The 19,252-nt window shown below is 31.2% G+C and overlaps 1 protein-coding gene across 2 annotated transcripts in view; it reads left to right on the top strand.

The window, feature by feature from the left end:
* LOC118203349 (uncharacterized) overlaps positions 1-17,303 on the top strand; it is a 74,324-nt gene extending 57,021 nt beyond the window's left edge. Inside the window, exons 8-10 of one of the 2 annotated variants that reach the window (XR_015040079.1) lie at positions 149-239; positions 7,917-12,579; positions 14,127-17,303. Coding sequence is in view for 1 of the 2 variants with exons in the window: in XM_085812452.1 (XP_085668578.1) it covers positions 149-239; positions 7,917-8,560 (735 nt within the window). In the remaining variant the exon portion in view is untranslated. Of the gene's footprint in view, positions 1-148; positions 240-7,916 lie in introns of both variants that reach the window. The other variant, XM_085812452.1, reaches the window with a different exon arrangement.
* Positions 17,304-19,252: the final 1,949 nt, after the last annotated feature.

The raw sequence follows: 19,252 nt of genomic DNA, 5'->3' as shown, positions 1-19,252 counted from the left end.
AGGCCCCCCCCCTTTTTTTTTTTTTTTTTTTTTTTTTTTTTGTTTGTTTGTTTGTTTGTTTGTTTGGAGTGAATTATTTTTTATTTAATTGTGTCCCATGTTTTTCATGATCAAGAGTTTAATTTCATATATATTCTTATCCATATAGAATCCTATAGCTTCTGCTGATGGAGAAAAAGATGCAAGTGGAAAACAGAAAAAGGACGTTCCAGTTGTCTCTCTGAAAGTTTTGACTAATGGTATGTGCAGAATCTCAACAGATAAAAAAATAGACATTTCATGGTTTTGTTTAAAATTAAATGCTTGTGAAGTTATTTAATTTTAGAAGAAAAAAGAGAAAAAGCATTTGATTCTGTTATGTATTGAGTTGTATTATAATTGAAAGATATGCAATTTTTTTTTAAACTCAGAATAATTTTTGTGCGGTTACCTTTTCTGCATCGAGAATGCTCAGAAATCGGCTGACAATTTTGGTGATTTTCTATTGATTTTAGATATTCCTGCTTGTGCTTCAGCAGAAATATGCAGCTGGACATTGTCTTAGAACAAAAACCATTGTTTCTCAAGCAAATCCTTCCTATGTCTGTGCGCAAATGTACTTCTAAGATATTTGCAAAAGAGTGCTGTATATGATAATAAGCGGTAGTAATTGATAACCATGTAAACAAAAAATGCTCATTTTAATCCTAGATTCATCTGAAACCTTGATTACCAAATCAAGTTGATGAATCAAGATTAGCAATTAAGATTTTCTCAATCAAGTCCCTAAATATCACTTAACATACTAATTCACAATCATTTACAAATTATGACTTCATCTTAATCTTGGAACTTAACTCCTAAATACTTATTCTTAATCTTGGTACTCCTTAATACTTATTAAAGTCAATATTTAGTCAGAAACAGAGTCTTAAAGCTTTTAAATCAGCCTTTCTTGGTTTTTTAAAAAAATCATATCTTCTGTTTAGTAGTGTTTCTGTAATTGCATTGAAAATTGCTTTAATCTGAAATGTAAACTGAAATTCTTTCTAATATAGAAGTGGAAAAAAAGAGATTTTAATTCATATTCTAACAGAGAAATCTGACAAGCAGAAATTCTGTTTGTTCTGTTTCAGATAAATTTTTCTGTATTTTTAATATTATTAAAATTCTGAGTAATGAACATGTCAGTGTTAAAAATCTAATTTTTAACACTAACGTTTTCTTTATGATCCCAAAGAAATAAATTACATTTTTAATTATAATAAATTATAATTATAAATTTCGAGCTGATTCTAAAGTTGGGCACAATAAATAAAGCTCTTTTCATGTAGAAAATAGTTCCCAAGTCAGGTATCTATCTTTCTTCAACTTCTCCAGTAATGCACTTTCTTAATGCTTATTTCATTTCTTGAAAACTGACAGATGCTTAACTGCATCTTTCATTTTAAATCTGACTCAGGACATAAAAAGTATGCTTCAACGAAATTTATCATTACAGCTATAAAACCTGAAGGATGTTTAACTACTCAGTTCAAAACAAATTAGTGACACAGTAACTTGATGAAAAATTAACTAGGATTTCTTGTGAATTAGGATTCTTATTAACTAGGATTCTTATTTATTAATAAATTCCAACAGAAAACTGACTTGGTTTCCAAATGGGAAATGCAAATTACATAGTCTTAAGTTTTTTGGCCATGTACGTTCTCCCAGCAAAGGAGCTGCACTGGTGGACAATACCAAGGAAGGCTGACAGTAGCGGTGATAGCAACCACAAAATGCAAAGAAATGAAATGTGGAAATTAATATAAGTGTAATATACAGCAAGACGGGTTGTGTGTATGCAAATTTTTGATTGCCAAAGTGCTTTGTCACATGATAGTTCTGATAAGGGATGTAAAGGATTTTGTGCACATTGACCATTGTTGTTCAGAAGCAAAATTTAATGGGAAAGAATCATTTGATGAACTAAGTTTTCATTTTGTCTTCCCAACATTACTTAGAAGATTTTACTTGTAGGAGTATTATTGGCAAGATTAAGGGCGAAAAATAACAGATGTTGATAGAGAGTTTGATGTCAGCCACAGTGTTGGTTCAAGCCTTGGAAATGATTTCAAACAAATTGTAAATGTAGCAGACGTCACACGGTTGGTCGTGTTCACAGAAGATAGGTACTTAGTGCTGTCGACAAAAAGGAACTGGCACAGCACAGCTACTGAGTTATGAAATCAGTTACTTCAGTCAGCGAATGTCCCGAAAAACTGTATCCTGAAATCAAGGAGGACTACACGTTCGCCATCCTGTTATGTGCATTCCGTTGTCTAGATGTCACCGTTCCACCAGTTTGCAATGTTGTGATCAGTATCACAATTGGAGGGAGGACAACTGGACTTGTGTAATATTCTCAAATGAAAGTGGGTTCAATTTCTTGTCTGACTGTGGATGACAACTGATGTGACATGAAAGTGGTACTGCACATAGTCTAGCAAACATGCTTGAAAGAAACCGATATACACTGTGCGTAGTGCCATGGTATGGGCTGGGGGGATCATGATCAACAGCAATACATCACTCTCTGTGCTTCCGTTTCTTAGATAGCTTTTAGTTATTTCTAGGGGAAAACTGCAAAAAACGTTGCATGCATTGTTATGTACTTATATGTTATGTTATAAAATAATTATTTGCAGTCTTTTCAAGAATTACGATTAAGAGTAATAATTTAAGTAATCTGGTTTTGGGTGTATTTTAAATACATTATGTGAAATATCTTAAAACATGCATGAAAGAGAATTTCTGAAATTCTTAAGTAGTGTGAAAAACTTAGTAGCTAGAAATTCAGAATGCCAAAGAATACAAAATTTGTTGAAAATTCATAAATTTTTCATATTAAATAGGCTTTTAAATGGGCTTTTGTTTAGTTACTAAATCGAAAACAGTAGATAATGTATTTAAATAAAAGCAATACAAGTCAAGAGTATTCCATGCAAAAGAAATTTCGAAAAAAAAAAAATAAATGTTTTTCAAACACATGTAGTTGGGAAAATACAGGAGATGCTTTGTTAAAAAAAAATAAAATAAAGAATTTATCTATATAAAACATATAACTTCTGTTTTGTAGTACACACCAAATTTTACTTTTGCATTACTTAATAAAAACAGTTTCGGACTTCAGACATTCTGAATGATTTTACATTCATGAATAAAATTGCTGAATACTAGAAATTCACTCAGCATTAAAATTCTGAGGAACAGGACTGATCCACCAGCGGGCGAGTGGTAATAGCTGCTGGACACAGGTGGTTTGGTCTGGTTTCGAGCCCTGCAAAACAGGCTGGCAGCGTGGGCGTTTTCGTGGTTTTCCCCATGCGTAGCAGGGATATGAACCACTTTCTTTTAAAAAGACCTCCACAGAGCATCCCTCCCTTTCTGTGTAGTGACTAAGGGCAGAGCACGTAATAAGTAAAAAAAGAAACAGTACCGAACAGTCTTCAGAACATAGTACCAGGGAAGTCAGTTTGGCAAGAGTGATTGGACCTGAACCTTTCTTCCATCCATTCTGTGTTCAAAACCTTTAATGCTTCAGTAGGCAATTCTTGGCTGAGATAAAACAACCTCTCTAATAATGCCATCCACTAATGTCCACTAATATCAGCATCACAATTAAAACTTAATTAAGTTTAATTGTGTAAATTAAGTAAGTAATTTACAAAGTAAGTAGGAGGAAAAATCAGAAATGAGCTGTTGATCATAAAACCTGTGACGTATAGGACTCTTGATTTACGTATTCCTTGTTACTGGGGTCTATGCATTGCTCTCTATCGATTAAAATTTTAACTATTTTTTTTCTTTACAAAAAACAAAACAAAACAAAATCCCCCTTTTTGAGTATAACTTTTTCGCAAAAGAAGCTCAGTTCTACCAATTCTTTCAATTTTTATGAATTTTTAAAATATTTACAGACTTAAGAGACACCCTGCATTTTTTATCTTTGATGATATCTTTGATGATAAACTAAAATTCTGAGTTGGCAAACCTGGTCGCCAGGCCCACGCCAAGCCTAATTGGCACCGTTATGCAAGTGTCTAGCGAGCGCCTTTATACAGTGGCACCATTTGCTTATGGTTAACATTTAAAACGAAGCATTATGAACATAATAATATAAAAACAAAAAAATTAAATTTTATCTTTTAATTTGTCTAAATTTGTTTAAATATGCAAACATTTTGTGCTTTGTTAAAACCCACACTCAGACATATTTATTGAAAAATTATACATACATTCATGTTATAAAAAGCCATCTAACCGGTGTAGTGGTTAGCGTTGCTGACTGCGGTGCCGAAGGGCCCGGGTTTGAATCTCGGAGAAGGCATGGATGTTTGTAAATGTATAATGTCTGTGCCCCGTGGGGTTACTCTAAATATGCGCTGCGAAAGTCCTCCTGAGAGGTTGGCGGTAGAGGTAGAGGGGAGGGAGACGCTCGGATCCGTCCCTCCAGAATGCTCTTCATCAAAATTGGGGGCGAAACTGAGCTAAATCGTAATGTCGCTTGTAAGGTGCTCAAGGCTGTTGCCAACAACAGGCGTATCTTGCACTCCTTTCTGTGGTTCCAGTAACAAGTTATTCGAAAGAAATAATAATTTTTAAAGCGTATAGAAATAATCACAGAATTTGACTCTATCATGTCGGTATATATTAATAAAATTCAAACTAGAAAAATTATGCTTCGTTGCCTTGAAGATAAAATTCAAAATGAAATTTCTTATTAAGGAATAATATAAAGCAAATTATTTTAAATAAGGTCAAACAGGCAAAGTATTTTTCTATTTTACTTGATTGTACCCCTGATGCCAGCCATCAAGAGCAGTTATTAATTTGTATGAGGTATCTTAATTTAGAAAGTACAGACATGAGTATTGAAGAAAGGCTTTTAGTATTTTGTATTTCAGTAGATACGACCGGTGAATAAAGAACAGCGTTCTTATTAAAGACTTTGAGGAAAATGGTTTAGATATTAGCAATTTACACAGCCAACAATACCACAATGGTTCAAAGATGAGAGGTAAACAGTTTTTGAATAATTATGTTCAAATCGTTGATTTTCCAAAATTAAAAAATTAACCTAAGTTTAACATAATATGTAACTGCACTTACCTTTTTTATGTAGAAAAACAATAATGATAAGCAGTCACAAAAAAAGATAAATGTTGCAACAAATTACTACTCTTGCAACAGTAGACACAAAAATAAAGATTAAGCAATTTGCCGAATGCGTCTTACATACCCATCGGCATCACGTATTTTCACGTTCAAATAAGACAGAAGGGAACACTAGAGATGAACTCCTGCCCTGGTTATAACTTTCGGTCAAATAAGACAGTGTGCTAGGAGGAAAAGCACTCAGACCAGGCTAGCTCGAGGCTTCCTTAGCACTGTTAGACGCCCCAACCCCTAGAGGTGATCCAAGAGGCCGCTGAGCTATCGATCAAGCCGACGAGTTAATACTAAGCTGAGTCGACAGGAATACCCAACAACTCACATTTCATGTCCCCGTTATGGATGGATGGTAAAAACATCTGCCATCAACAGGGGCCCCAACGCCAGACAACAGAATGAAGTCACTTAAACGCTGTCAAAAAGGCTGGGCCACCAATCCGGCCTGCTAACACTACATTATGGTATACAGATGTCGGCTTTAGGTGCCCCCAGTGGGAAATCATGGAAGGATATGAATATGCAGTTTTGAGGCTCCAGACGCTTACTGGAAACCTCAAGCAGTTTAAAGGCTCGCTGAATTCGAAAGCTCCACCGAGGGGGATGTTCCGCTTCAGACAACCATGAATATATGACTATATAGCTGAACCACAACTAATGGAATGGACGAGAATGCCATATGGTCCCTGCCAAGTCTGAAACAGCCATCGCTAGCGATGACTCCAGTTCTGTGGAGACTGATTTTAGACACCCGTGGTCGAGACTGCCAAGTTACAGATCGTAATCAGTAGCTTCCCAGGTTTTACCTGAGTGGATTCCCGGAGGGGCATTCAAATAAGACAAGAAATTTCTTGTTCAAACAGGCAGCGAGCCGAACTGCTTGTTTTAATGATTGCCTGGCATCTTTTTAACTTGCTGCCGTCACACAACCTTGCATCTACTGTCAGCAAAGGCCTGCTGGTTACATATTATTAAACCCCATATTAAGCCAAAGGAAAAATTGTGGATTCATTAAAAACAATTTATTGTCAAAAAATCACGATTTCTTATAAAACTTGTTTACTGGTCTAAGGATGAAAAAAACCTGTTTCTGTGTAATTGAGTCATTGCTGAATAGATAGTGTTCTCTGCCAGTCTGTCTTTTATACTTACTTAGACTTGAAATTTTTTGATAAAATCGTTGAGAGTTATTGAAATTGGTGTCAATAAGATCTCATTTTTAGAACTCATTTTTACTTCCTTGTACAAAGTAAAAAGGAAGTATTGTAATCACAAAAAATTTCAGGCATCATATTTCAACGAAAATATACATTTTCACCGCTATTTAATGCAATTTAATGATGTTTTTGTGCGACATCTGTACGTAAGGACAGAATAAAGGATTCTTTTTCTCCAAAAAAATTATAAAACTGATTTAAAATGAACTCTGAAGAGAATTTTTCATGGCTTCTGTGCGTATGTATCTCACATAATTAAAAAATGAGTAGCCTCAGAACATTGAAATGTTATATATAAGGCTGCTATAACATGTAGATGTGCACCTCATATTTTGGTTGCAATCGGCCTCACCAAAAGCATATAAATATATGTATATGTATCAAATCTGTAACTCGGCTCAGTGATCTCGGTTTCTTTATTCTTATATGTTTGCAAATTGCACAATTTTTTTTTTTCTTTAAAAATGATTGAATTATGTTGTTCTTATCTTCTTGTTAAGGTTTTTATGCCTTTAGTAAATCTGCATGCGATATTTGTAGAATTATCAACAATTTAAAAGTTGTTTAAGTGCAGCTAAGCCTAATTATTTTTGCCATGGTGGCCATAATTTATTACATTTGAAATTTAGCAGAATAGCTGATTTGTTGCCAATCTAAAGAAACTAAGCTTCACAACAACAAAGATAACGCCTGCTTTTATTATTGTGAATTAAATCATGCTTAATCCATTCTGGAATTTATTTACTAAATATGACTAAATAAGTTTTATCTAGTTTTGCCTTGTCACAAAGTGAGAACTAAATTAATTGAATGAGAAATACTGAATCGTCTGTGAAAAACTGTTTCTTTCTTTCTTTCTTTTTTTTTTTTTTTTTTTTTTTGTTTTGTTTTGTTTGTTTGTTTGTTTAATTTCTTTTATACATCACTTTGGTGTACACATCAGATTTTTAGATTTTCAAAACCTGCCCTATTCTGCAAGATTTTGCCAAATATAGCAAATAAATTTTAAAATGTGATTTCTTATGTTTTATTTGGCATTTATGAAATTTCTTTTTATGTACACAAAATGTAGCAGAGTGATTTACAATAAAACACCTAAATGAATAATTATTGTGCACAAATTTTAAAAAATGTATATGTACAAAAAAATTAAAATAAAACAAGTATTACATAAATAATATAACATAAAACAAAAAATTAATAAATTTTCAGTTAAAAAACTGAACCTTTTTTCACTATTTCAGTGGGAAAAAAAAGGTTTTTTTTAATTGGTTATGGATGCAAACTAATGAAGATTTTATATTGCTTAATTTTTAGATTGAATTAGCATGTCTCTTTCTGTCATCATATTTATTCAACATGTGTAACATATTTTTTATTTTGCTGTGGTGTATTTATTAACTATAATAACTATTTACTGTGTTTTTTACTGTGACTGTGTTTTACTTTTACTGTAGAATTTGTCTCTTTATGATATTTGTTTTTGAAGGTAGTATTTTTTTCCAGGGACAAATGGTGTAGCTGTATACATTCCTCCATGTTCATCAGCCAACACAGGGAACAATGCATACTCCACTTTACCTAAAACTGTGCAATCACCAGCCGTACGTTATGTTACAGACATGCAGCAAAACTCCCACAGTAATTCCTTCTCTTCTTTTCCAAATGTCCCTATGTTACCAACACCACCAGTTTTTAGACCTTTCTTTCCTAATTATATGTTTATGCCACCTCCATGTCAATTTCCATCCACTTTTGGAGGTATACCAGCGCAGAATTCATTGGAGATGCGCTTTCCTACTTCAACACCAGTCCCATTTCCACAGGTGCAGCAGAACATGATACCTCAAGCAAATGCCTTGTTTGCTTCTTCATTGATGAATTATCGTCCACCTAATTTACTTGGCCAGATTTCAGGATTAGGAGCAACCTCTTCACCACTGCAGTTTCCAGTATCTTCCCATTCACCAGTTTCAAGTTCTGTACCATTGCTATTTCCTGGTGGCGTAAATAACACCAACATCAATCCTTTTCTAAATCCTCAGAGAAATTTTGCTCAACAAGGAAATCCATCACTTCCTTTACCTGCTGCACCTCCAGTCAAATCTCTACAGTGGTTTCAAGGTCATTCCATAAGAAAAACAAAATGATGGATCATGTTTTATTATACTCTGATGAATGTTCAAATATTCATGCTTAACAAGTTCACCATCTACATTATTGTGCCAACTTTTATTTGTTTGTTTGTTTCAGCAGCAAAATGCTGTAAGTTTTACGCAGTATGTATTCTGTGTTTAATATTAGTTCCTAGTTTTACAGCCAAAAATAAAACTTTTCATGTGTGTTTTTATGTAAATAGTGTTGCAGATTATATATGAAGTGTTAACAAGTTTCATAAATTGTCTAAAGCAATGGAACTAAAGTGAGTGTGTCATTTAATATGACCAGATTTTTTTTTACGGGTATTCTTGTTTTTGTGTTATTTTAAGTAGTTATAATTATGTGTTTGTATGTTAAGTTTGACATAAGCATAGTGCAACAGAAGCTAGGTAACTTCTTAAATCTGCTCTCAATTTCTTCTGTACTTGGTATTATATGTTTTATTGTAAATGTCGTAAAATGTTTCAGCATAATATAACTTGTATTCATTATATATGTTGAAGTGCCAAAATATAAGGCACAGTGTTATTGGCATGTAATTCTTCTATCTGAATAAATGTGGCTATTCATTGTGATACTTAATCAACAAGTTGCTAGAATTGTTACAGTGATATGTTAATGACTATTTATAATGCAGTCATTTTATTGGATGCCATTTGCAAGACAGTTAATGAAGTTTTCAGTGATTGATAGGGGTTTTTAGTAGGAGTTATGAGGGTTGATAACTGAGCCAATTCTGTATAACCTTATGCATTGTAAAAGCATGCACTATCCTACTGAAACAAACCATCTCCCTGCCATGGAAACTTGCAAATATGGAATGAGATCTGACTTTCTTAAAAGCTGATGATATATATTAGTTGTATGTGAGGAAGATACCACTTGCAGTGGTGCTTTTTTGCATAGGGAAATCAGAGTTCTTCCAACACAGCCATGTGGTAAAATTCATAGTTCAATGATGATTGGCTTCCCACAGAAAGGCATTATAATGTCACAGAAACAACAGTGATACCTGACAAATACCAAATCTTGTGGAATGCTGTATTCACAAGTAGTGATTAGCAACACCATTGAATTTAAATGTGATTTAATGTAACTTTTACTTGTTATCAACATGAGGACATCTACTCTTATGACATTCCACTGATATTTGATAGAATTTATATATTTCTGGATATTCTTTCCATTGTTGTCCATAAAGATACAATAATATCTGCTGTCTCAGAGATAAAATTGCTTATCCTATGTTAGTTCGAATGCTGATAATTTTTTTTTCCATATCTCTAAACTCTGAATCTGACATTGAAGCACTACTGCAGATTCAAAATTATTCCTACATTTAGCATTCAACTGAAAACTATTTTGGGGAGGTTGGTAATAGCAGTCATAAGCTTAATATAAAGTTATACCTAATATTTTGACATTTCAGATTATGTATATACATGTTTCATATTCTCTTTTATTGTATTTTATTTTATGTAAATACATAAATGAATATGCTCGGTCATTGTTTTGTTGTTATATTTTTAGTTTACTGAGATTTGTAAATATTCGACTTTTGAAGTATCAGTATGAAGTTTAAAAATAAAATATGCATCTGTAATTTAGTATAATAGTTTGACCTTTGTTTACTTTATGAAAAGCATCAAGTTCTAATTTTTGGTCACATTAAAAAAATTGCTATTTCTAGGAAAGGTTTATGCATGCATTTTATCTTGCAGAATGTTCTTTTCAAATATACTTCAGGTTATTGCAAAATGTTTATTCTTGCTGTGTTGTATTTTGGTTATTTTGTGTTATTGAATTCCATAGTTATTTATACATGCATACACTCATTAATACACATTAAATAGCTGCCAATTTTTGCCCATATGAGTGTGAGTCTATAAGTGCAGAGCATTTATTTTAGTATTTAGAACTAAAGACTATTGAGTAATAACTTATTCAGTAGTGCATGCATGCATAATGCAAATAAATAAGCGAGTAGAATAAAGCATTTTGAACAAATTAGAAAACATTTGCAACAAAACAGATACTTAGTTAATGCATAGTCTGTAGTTCTTAGTTATTTGCAATCTGTTTGTTTTTCTCAAGGAGGAAGGTTAGTAATCATTCATACTTGCTAAGAAAATGAAAGATTTATTCTCCCACTCCCTATAGCAGACCTGATTACTGCCTATGTTCACAATGTTTATTGATATAAAGCTATATCATGTCAATAAAAAATATGTAGTAAATAAAAAAAATCATATAAAATGAATGTAAGGGGAAAACATGCAAACATTATATTTTTAAATCAATATTTTTTTAATATATAATTTTTTTCAGAAACTACCAAAACCAAAAAAGAACTAAAAAAGTCTTCTGAAGTAAATTGCCTTGAAATGTTTTGCACTCAACAACAAATTGTAATTTTACCTGGTTTCATAACTTTGTTCTTTTATCAAATCTAAGAATTAGAAAAATGATGGTTATTCTGCCAAAATTTTGTTTTTATGATCATGGCCGCTGTTATTTATAAATTGATCTTGTTTTAATAAGGAAACATATACAGTCGGATGTAAAGATATAAAATAATAATATAACTTTAATAGAATTCAATCAAACATGTGCATCCAATCAAACATGCGCACTTTTCTGATAGTATTGTAAAAGAATAATCATTATGTGTACAAAAAAAAATATGTGGGCAGAGGATTGTATGTGTATTGATAATCACTAACATGAACAAGTTCAAGATGAATCTTACAAAAATGCTAGCATAATTTTCTCTATTAAAATTAATGTGCAATGAATGTAGAAATTATCATAGAAATTCTTCTACATTATAGATTATTTTTACACATTTGTTCACAGTATGTCACATTTGTATTGATGCTCAAAGTCCAGTATTTCCAGGTGAAATTTGTTTTGCTCATCTGAATATGCACTTATGTTTTCTTTGAATTTGTTATGAAGGTGTAAAGGAATTGTACTTTGAAGAATGTGCTAGACTATTTTTCCCATTCCATGTGGTCTTTCGTGTTACAAAAGAAAGCAACAAAGCTTCCTTTTTGAGCATAATTTGTTTATTTGAGAATTCCTTAGATTTTATGATTTTTTTTGTGGGAGAAAGAAAATAGCTGCAGATAGTCTAAAGAATTTTTTGGAGTGTATCTAGAGTGTTGATTAATAATTGATTCTTTATGCCTAATTTGATATGCAGCAGTAATATAGCTCCTTCTGGGGATCCAGTATGTACTTCCATGTGACGTTATGAATTATTAATGAAAAACTCAGTTTATTATGGCCTATTCTTTCCTGTCATAATTCTTTTGAGATCTTTGTTATCCTTAAGATTTTGTGTAACCTGCTTAAAGAACCATCAAGAATGCTGTCACATTAACAACAGTGATCAATAAGTTACATTAAAAATATGTAATAATAAAAGTTTGGAAGGAAAATTACATATTATCAGTTTCATCCTTAATTTCTTCATCATATCATTGATAAATTTGCTGCAAAGCAAAATAAGTCTGTTGAGTGCTTGAAACATTGATAAGGTAACCTTCTCCCAGAAAATTTCTGTAGACTTTTCTGATAGTAATGTGAATGAGTAGATTGCATCACAGTGTGATCATGCCTTTCTCAACTGAAAATCATCCTATTTTTATATTGAAATAAGCAAGGGTTTATTGCAAAACAAAAGTTTATAAAATTAAAGCTATTGGAATACCACTTTTACGTGTGCTATGCTAGTATATAAAACCACTAGCATTCCACTTATTTGGATTGCTTATTACTTTTTATAAACCAAGAAATTAAATTATTAGCATAGTTAATGGGCTTTAATTTTTATTGATTTATATAATATTAAATGCAATACAGTATATGTTTTTAGGAGCAATTAAATGAATTTATATGGTATATAGATGATCTGTAGTGTCATGCAGGGCTGGCACCAGAGCCCGTACGGCTGTAGCAGGCAGCAAGATTTTTGTAATTTAGAAAGTGCTGGGCCTGATATCAGGTAATATAGCATATAATACAAATTTCATTAATTTTAGTATAGTAAAAATTAAAAAAAGGTACTATCTATGTATTTGTTCTACATAAAATGTTTTTTTTATTATTATTATCTCTAAGAAATATTGTTTCAGCTAATGATCAAATTCTGTCCATTATAAATAAAGATATGAATAACAAAAGCACTTTGTTGTCAATATGCACTATACAAGATCATTTATTTATCATCTCTACTATTAGCCCCTTAACTGCCGGGGAAAACACACAAGATTCATTTCCCAGTGCCATGGTTTTTCACACAGGCGCGTGTAGTTATGCGATGTATTAGGGGAAAAATAAGTGGAAGTTTTACTTTCTAAAAACTGTTTACTTTCACAAAATAAAGAATAAAAGAAAAAAATAAATGCACAAAATTTAATGTTTAGAGTAAATGTATAATAAAAAGATGTAAGTATTAAAAAAATTGTTTTTATAATAAAAAAAGATCCCTAAAATGGAATTTCGATCAATTTATTTTTAGACCAGTAAAGTGCAATATCAGGTTTCAGTGTTATACCTTGTGAAATCAGTATGCCTAAAAAAACGTATATTTCTTCTGAACTGGTTGAATGCCACAATTTTGTTCTTGATTTTTTGTTTGCAAGCTTTTGGTCCATATACTTGTCTATAAAACGGTTAGTTTCAGTAACAATATGAAGCACGAGCAGTTCAAAAAATAATTCAGAAAAGATAAATGGGTTTGAAACATCCATTATATCTTTCTTTATTCCTGGAACCTACAAAAAAGTAAACGAAAACGGAGGACACAGAATAAAAATATATATGTTTTACTCAAACAACACCAGTCAATACCGTGCAGTCATTACTTTCACTGCTTTAGACACATTCCTCTCTCCGATTTCTCCCCACACTTTCCTCCTTCGCATACTTTGTCAAGGTCATTGTGATGTTGCATTCCAAAGCTTTGCCAATAATTTTAGGGGTAGCAGCCCAAAGCAAATGATAGTATTTTGGAAGAGCGTATATGTCTGGCCGAGGCAGCTAACGCATCAGCCGAGTAAGGTGTATATATATATAAGCCCGCGGCAGTTAAGGTGTTAAATAATGAAGAATCTGTATATATGTATATTTATTTGTATATTATTCGCATTGTAGAAAAAGGACAATACCTAGATCCATCAAGAGATTTTGAATACACCTAGTCAAAATCAAATCCAATCAAACATGTGCACCTCTGAGCTCGAATTTTTATTTTCGAACTGGTTTTTCATTTATTTTATATTTTGTAGAAATTTAATGAATTTCTGGTTAATGAACTCAGTAATTTAAAAGCAAGCAATGGAAGTAGTGTTTAAAATAAAACATTTTTATCTGTAGCCAGCCAGGCTATTGCCATTTGACAAAATGCAAGATATTTATACATCAATTTTAATCAACAAACTCAAAGCATTGTATTCAAAGTACTTTGTATTCAGCATTTTTAAGATTTAATTTACCTATTTAAAGTATTTTGTATTTAACTATTTTTTTAATTTAATTTACTTATTTAAGGTATACCTAGAGCTTGTAAAGAAGTTTATATATAGCCACTGCCTTGAAATAAAATGTTTTTATCTTCCATGCTCCAGCATGCTGCTATTCAATAAAGTGTAAGTTATTTAACATTTAGATTTAATCTGTCCGTTATTAAGTAACAAATTCAGCGATTTTAGAGCAATAAATGAAGTTGTTAAGAATATTTTTTCTTCTTTTAAATCTGATTGGTTTAAATATTTTCCGGAAATACTCTACCTGGACTCATTAAAATCATTATATATATTTCTTCCCCTTTCGATAGTCAGAAAATGTTAGTGCAGTAGGGCAATACCATTTTTGTCTATGACGATGTTGTGGTGCCCCCTGCACTTTTTCCTGTCCTGTCTCCTGCTTCGAAATAACCTAATGTGTCTACATCTTCTCTGTTTATTCTTTTATCCTTTTAGCTCTCTACTTGTGTACTTTCTAGTCTATGTGCAAAATAAAATCAAATAGTGATATGAAATTCTGTATTAATGCACACGCTGCAGTCCTTTCTATGTTTTACCTCTAACTTTTTGTTAAAATTTTAATTTAAATAGCAGTATACTTTATTGATATTTTTCTCTTTGTGCCATTTTAACATTCAGAAAAGAAAAGAAAACCTTTAAAAATTTTAATTCTTTTTGTGTTGAATTTTTTTTTTTAACATATGTTTTCTTCATCCAATGTTTCTGTGTTTTCTGAGTATATAGGATGATATCCCATTGCTGTACAGGATAAAGAATCATTCACTTCAAAATAAGTTGAACTAGAATCTTTTTATTTCATAAATCTTTGAAAAATTTAAATATTTTTGGCAAAATAGCTGATATCGATACAAATTATTTTTATAGTTCTCTGTTTTTAAAGAAATGAGCAGTTTCACTCAATTATAGTTTTTAAATTTTTTTTTTCATGTTGTTTCAAACGGTAAAAAAATCTTTTGATGCTAGTCATCATTACTTCTTAAAGTTTTTAAAAAATTGAAATGAATTAGGTATTAATTTTAAAATTGTTTACAGTTTTTAATACCATATATTGGCATAAGTCCGGAATAGAGTAATAAAACCTATGAGTTAAAAACCACTAAAATGCAACAAAAACCAAATATAATTTAGCTTTTATCTGTTGTTAGTGTTGCATCATTATAGTAACTCTTTTTTCTTTACAGCTAAATTCAATTTTTTCCCATAATGTTAATTTGTAGATGCACATCAAGTTGAACTTTAGATTTTTCTTCAGTTCATGGATCTTTATGCTTGTAAAGCATACTTGCATCCCGTGAGTTAAAAATCAACTGTTTCTTCTGCTACTTCAGGTGAAGGATAATCATAGAATGATTTTTGAATAAATATCAGAATAATTTTTTTGTCTACCTACTCATTTTTATCTTGATTGTCTCTCACAGTATCTCTCAAAAAGGAGAAATTCAAAACATTCTTAATTATGATGATTTTGTGGCACGTATCAAAAAGATGAAGACCTTTTCAACATTCCTTATTGGTAACTTACAACTGTTGCTTCTTATTGTCCATTGTAGCTGATAATTAGTGCCCTATATCTTGTCAACAATTGTGCAGGTCAAGCTACCCAATCACTGACCAACATTACCGTCTGAAGGCACACATTCATATAGTTATGTTTCTGAGTCATTTGTTATATGTATTTGCTTCACCAAAGTTCCACAAGCCTTTGGAAATGCAATATAATTGATTAACCAAATTCGAATTTTTTTTTTTTTTTTTTTTTTTTTTTTTTTTTTTTTTTTTTACTGTGAATGAAGGACTAACTGCTTCAGAGTGTGAATACTCAGTATGTAAGAATGAACGAAGATTTGTATAGCATAATACTGCATAATGCATATCATTGGTAATTGTCAAATCTAACTCCTAGTTCACAGAATTTATGAAGTGCAGCAAGTATTAAAGTAATACCAGATCCTGCATTTTCAAAGTGCATTAAAATTATTACAACGTATGGCCTGCAGGTCAGGAAATTAAATGTAAGTTTTTGTTTATACTTGTTTCCTTCTTAATTGTTTTTTCTTTTATCTGAAATTATAATAATCTGTTGCTTCTTCACGAAGTTGTTAGTGAGCTCATATTCTGAAAATTGTTTTTGACCTTGACATGCAAGCTTGGTAAAATTTTTTGGATGTCTTCAAAGGGTATCCTTTCTGAAAAGAATTTTATTCCCATATTTCTTTGGAGCCAAACTGCATATTTTCCCTCATAGTAAATTCTGATGAAAACAAGGCACACTTTAAAATTGATGGTATCTTGAACCTACAGACGTTTCCGAATTACTAATTATTCTTAAATAATAATTTTCAAATTACTATTTAAATAGGAGTATGATTGTTAATAAATTAATCGATTATTTAAAAAATTTTGCTAGATATGGTTTATTGTTTCATTTTGTTCATGAGAATTTCATTCTTAGAATGGAGGGGCGTCTTTGAATTGAAATATGTTAGCAAACTTTACTTTGAAATGCTAGACTGTAATCGAAAGTTTTCACTTTTTTTTTCTAAACAGAAATAGCTTAATATTGTAATATCATAACTTAATTTCATTGGAGAAGGGAGTTTTGTATTTTTATGGAGAAAACAATTGTTTCCTAACTTTATGATCCTAATGTCATTAGAACTAATATTATTTCTTCAGATAAGTTGTAGTCTCATTTCGTCTGCACAGTTAGTATTATTTACTGCTTCAGTTTGAAATTTTTGAATTTTAGTGCTTTTTAACACAGTAATAAAATAAACTTTGAATTCTCTTTTTAAATTGCTGTTTATCATGCTGTTTGTGTTATTTATGTACATGTGGCTCTATCTGAATCTGCATGAAATTTTATGGATTTACCTCTTCCTTTGTAACCAGTGCTGTACTTTAATATTGTATTTCAAACTATGAAGGAAAAAGTTATTTACTGTTTTAAAAATACGAGCATTTTGATATGTGGTCACCCAAGTATTTTAAAACTCATGTTAGAAATTTTAGACAAGTGTTTAGCATTTGTGCAATAAAATATTTCTTTTTCTAATTTTTTATTGTAACCAGTTGAAAATTTATATAAATGTGAATCTTTTTGAAGACTGCTTTTAACTGTATTTGTATGTGTGTATACAAATGTGTATGTGTTCACAATAAAAATTGCTTAAAGTAAAAACCTGTTTTGTTTTTCTTGCAGAGAATAATTGTAAGCAGAAGTATTGCAGTAATATTGTACTGAGTGTATAAATAGCTTTTACAAATATCTCTTGAATATCTGATCGCAGATATATAATTGTGGTTTAAGAAGTAATTCAAATAAGGTAGGTTTTGCCAGTATGCCAGATTTCAACTCTTATTAAAAATATTAAATTCTGTATGCCTTTCTCATTTATATATCATTTCATCTCTATCATGGTTAATTCCTTTCTTATCAATGGTAAAATATTTCATTTATACGATGCATAACTTCCCTGATATATTCATGAGCGTATCTTTTCACAACTGAAACAGTTTCTTAGAAGGTAGGGTTTTCTGCTTTGGTAACCTTTGGAAATTGTATATTGGGAAATAAGGGGAGATAAGACAAATTTGATTTCTCTGATTGGTCACCAACCATTGACCAGTAGAGACTGGCCAATGGTTGAATGTCTCAGACTGAGAAGGAACAGATACTGAATTTGCTGATGAAAGATGCTTCATGCTGTATGTATATCATGTAATCAATTCGCTTTAACTAGGGCTGTTGAGTTTTAGCTGAGTTAGAATGTGGTATAACAATTGAATATTGTTAATATATAGAATTTCAAATTTTAGCATTTTTACAAATAGGAATTTGAAATCAATATTTCTGTAGTAATATTATTAACTCTTTGTATTGCTTTCATTCCTTAAAGCTAAACTGCTTCACTTTTTTTAAATCTATCTACAGTTATACTGTGGGGGCTGTACTTGACCAATTTATGGATCATAATACCCAAATATTGTATTGTAACCAAAGAATTGCTAACACTGTGGGTACTTCAGTTCTGAGCTCTCAGTTCTTCTTCTAATATTTCAAAATTACCTCTGTTTATGTTAAGTAGCATAAATTTTATTATTTGCTTCTATTGTTGTAAAAGGTAGGGTTTTTTTTTTTTTTTTTTTTTGACTTATTCAGACTCAAACTGAGCTGAAGCTAAATCACTCTCGTTCAACATATTCTGCTACATTTCTGCGCCATTTCCGGAATTAGCAAATCAGTTTGTTTATTTTTAAACATTAAGCTATTTTAATATTGCACTCAGACAGGTGGTTTAATTTAAATAGAAGCAAAATTTCTCATAATTGTTAATAAGTTAATTGTTATTTAGGCATATTTATAGGAAAGCTATTTTTCGCTACTACGTACTTTTTAATTATTTGGGAAGAATTCCAGATTTTACTGCGAAACAAAATTTTACTGTTGAGGATGAGGTTTTATGTGAGCTTGAATACTTTACACTTCTATTAAAAAAGACTTAATGGAACATGCTTAAAATTAAGTAACCTTCATATAATGAATGTTCTTTCACATTCAAACATTTGGCCATATTTCAATAGTTGAAAGTTCAGAATCGTAGATTCCATTTTTGCAAAAAGGAGCAAATCATAATTCATTCGAGTCTCGTATCTCAACGCAATATCTTTCCATAATTGAAAAGTAATCTAGCGAACTCACAGCAGTTTTTTTTTTTTTTTTTTTTTTTTTTTTATTAGTTCACACTTTATTTTACTTCCAGTTACCTAAACCTTTTCACTCCTGATTTATAGCAACAAAGCAGTTGAACAAATTTTTGTTTCATAACGAGTTTTTTAAAAATGGCTGAAGGAAAACTTTGACAAAATAAAACGAGTTGCATTGATTCCTTTTACAAATCACAAAGAGTGGCTATGTAAATGAGAGCTTAAGGAGTGGGCTCCGGCACTCTTAACTTTTAAGATAAAATGAAATTTTCCTCAGTGTGCATCAAAACTCTATATGAGGAAGTGCAATGAATCTATGAGAACTTGTAAACATCCAACACTAGTGACTTCCGTCAGAAAAGACTATCTGCAGATATTTTGGAATGATGTGACTAAAGATTTAATGTTTTAGGAAGATAAAAA

This window comes from Stegodyphus dumicola, chromosome 1 (assembly GCF_044657685.1).
Source record: "Stegodyphus dumicola isolate Sdum_Otavi_A_Nest chromosome 1, ASM4465768v1".
Taxonomy (NCBI): domain Eukaryota; kingdom Metazoa; phylum Arthropoda; class Arachnida; order Araneae; family Eresidae; genus Stegodyphus; species Stegodyphus dumicola.
This window is presented reverse-complemented; position numbering and strand designations above follow the sequence as displayed.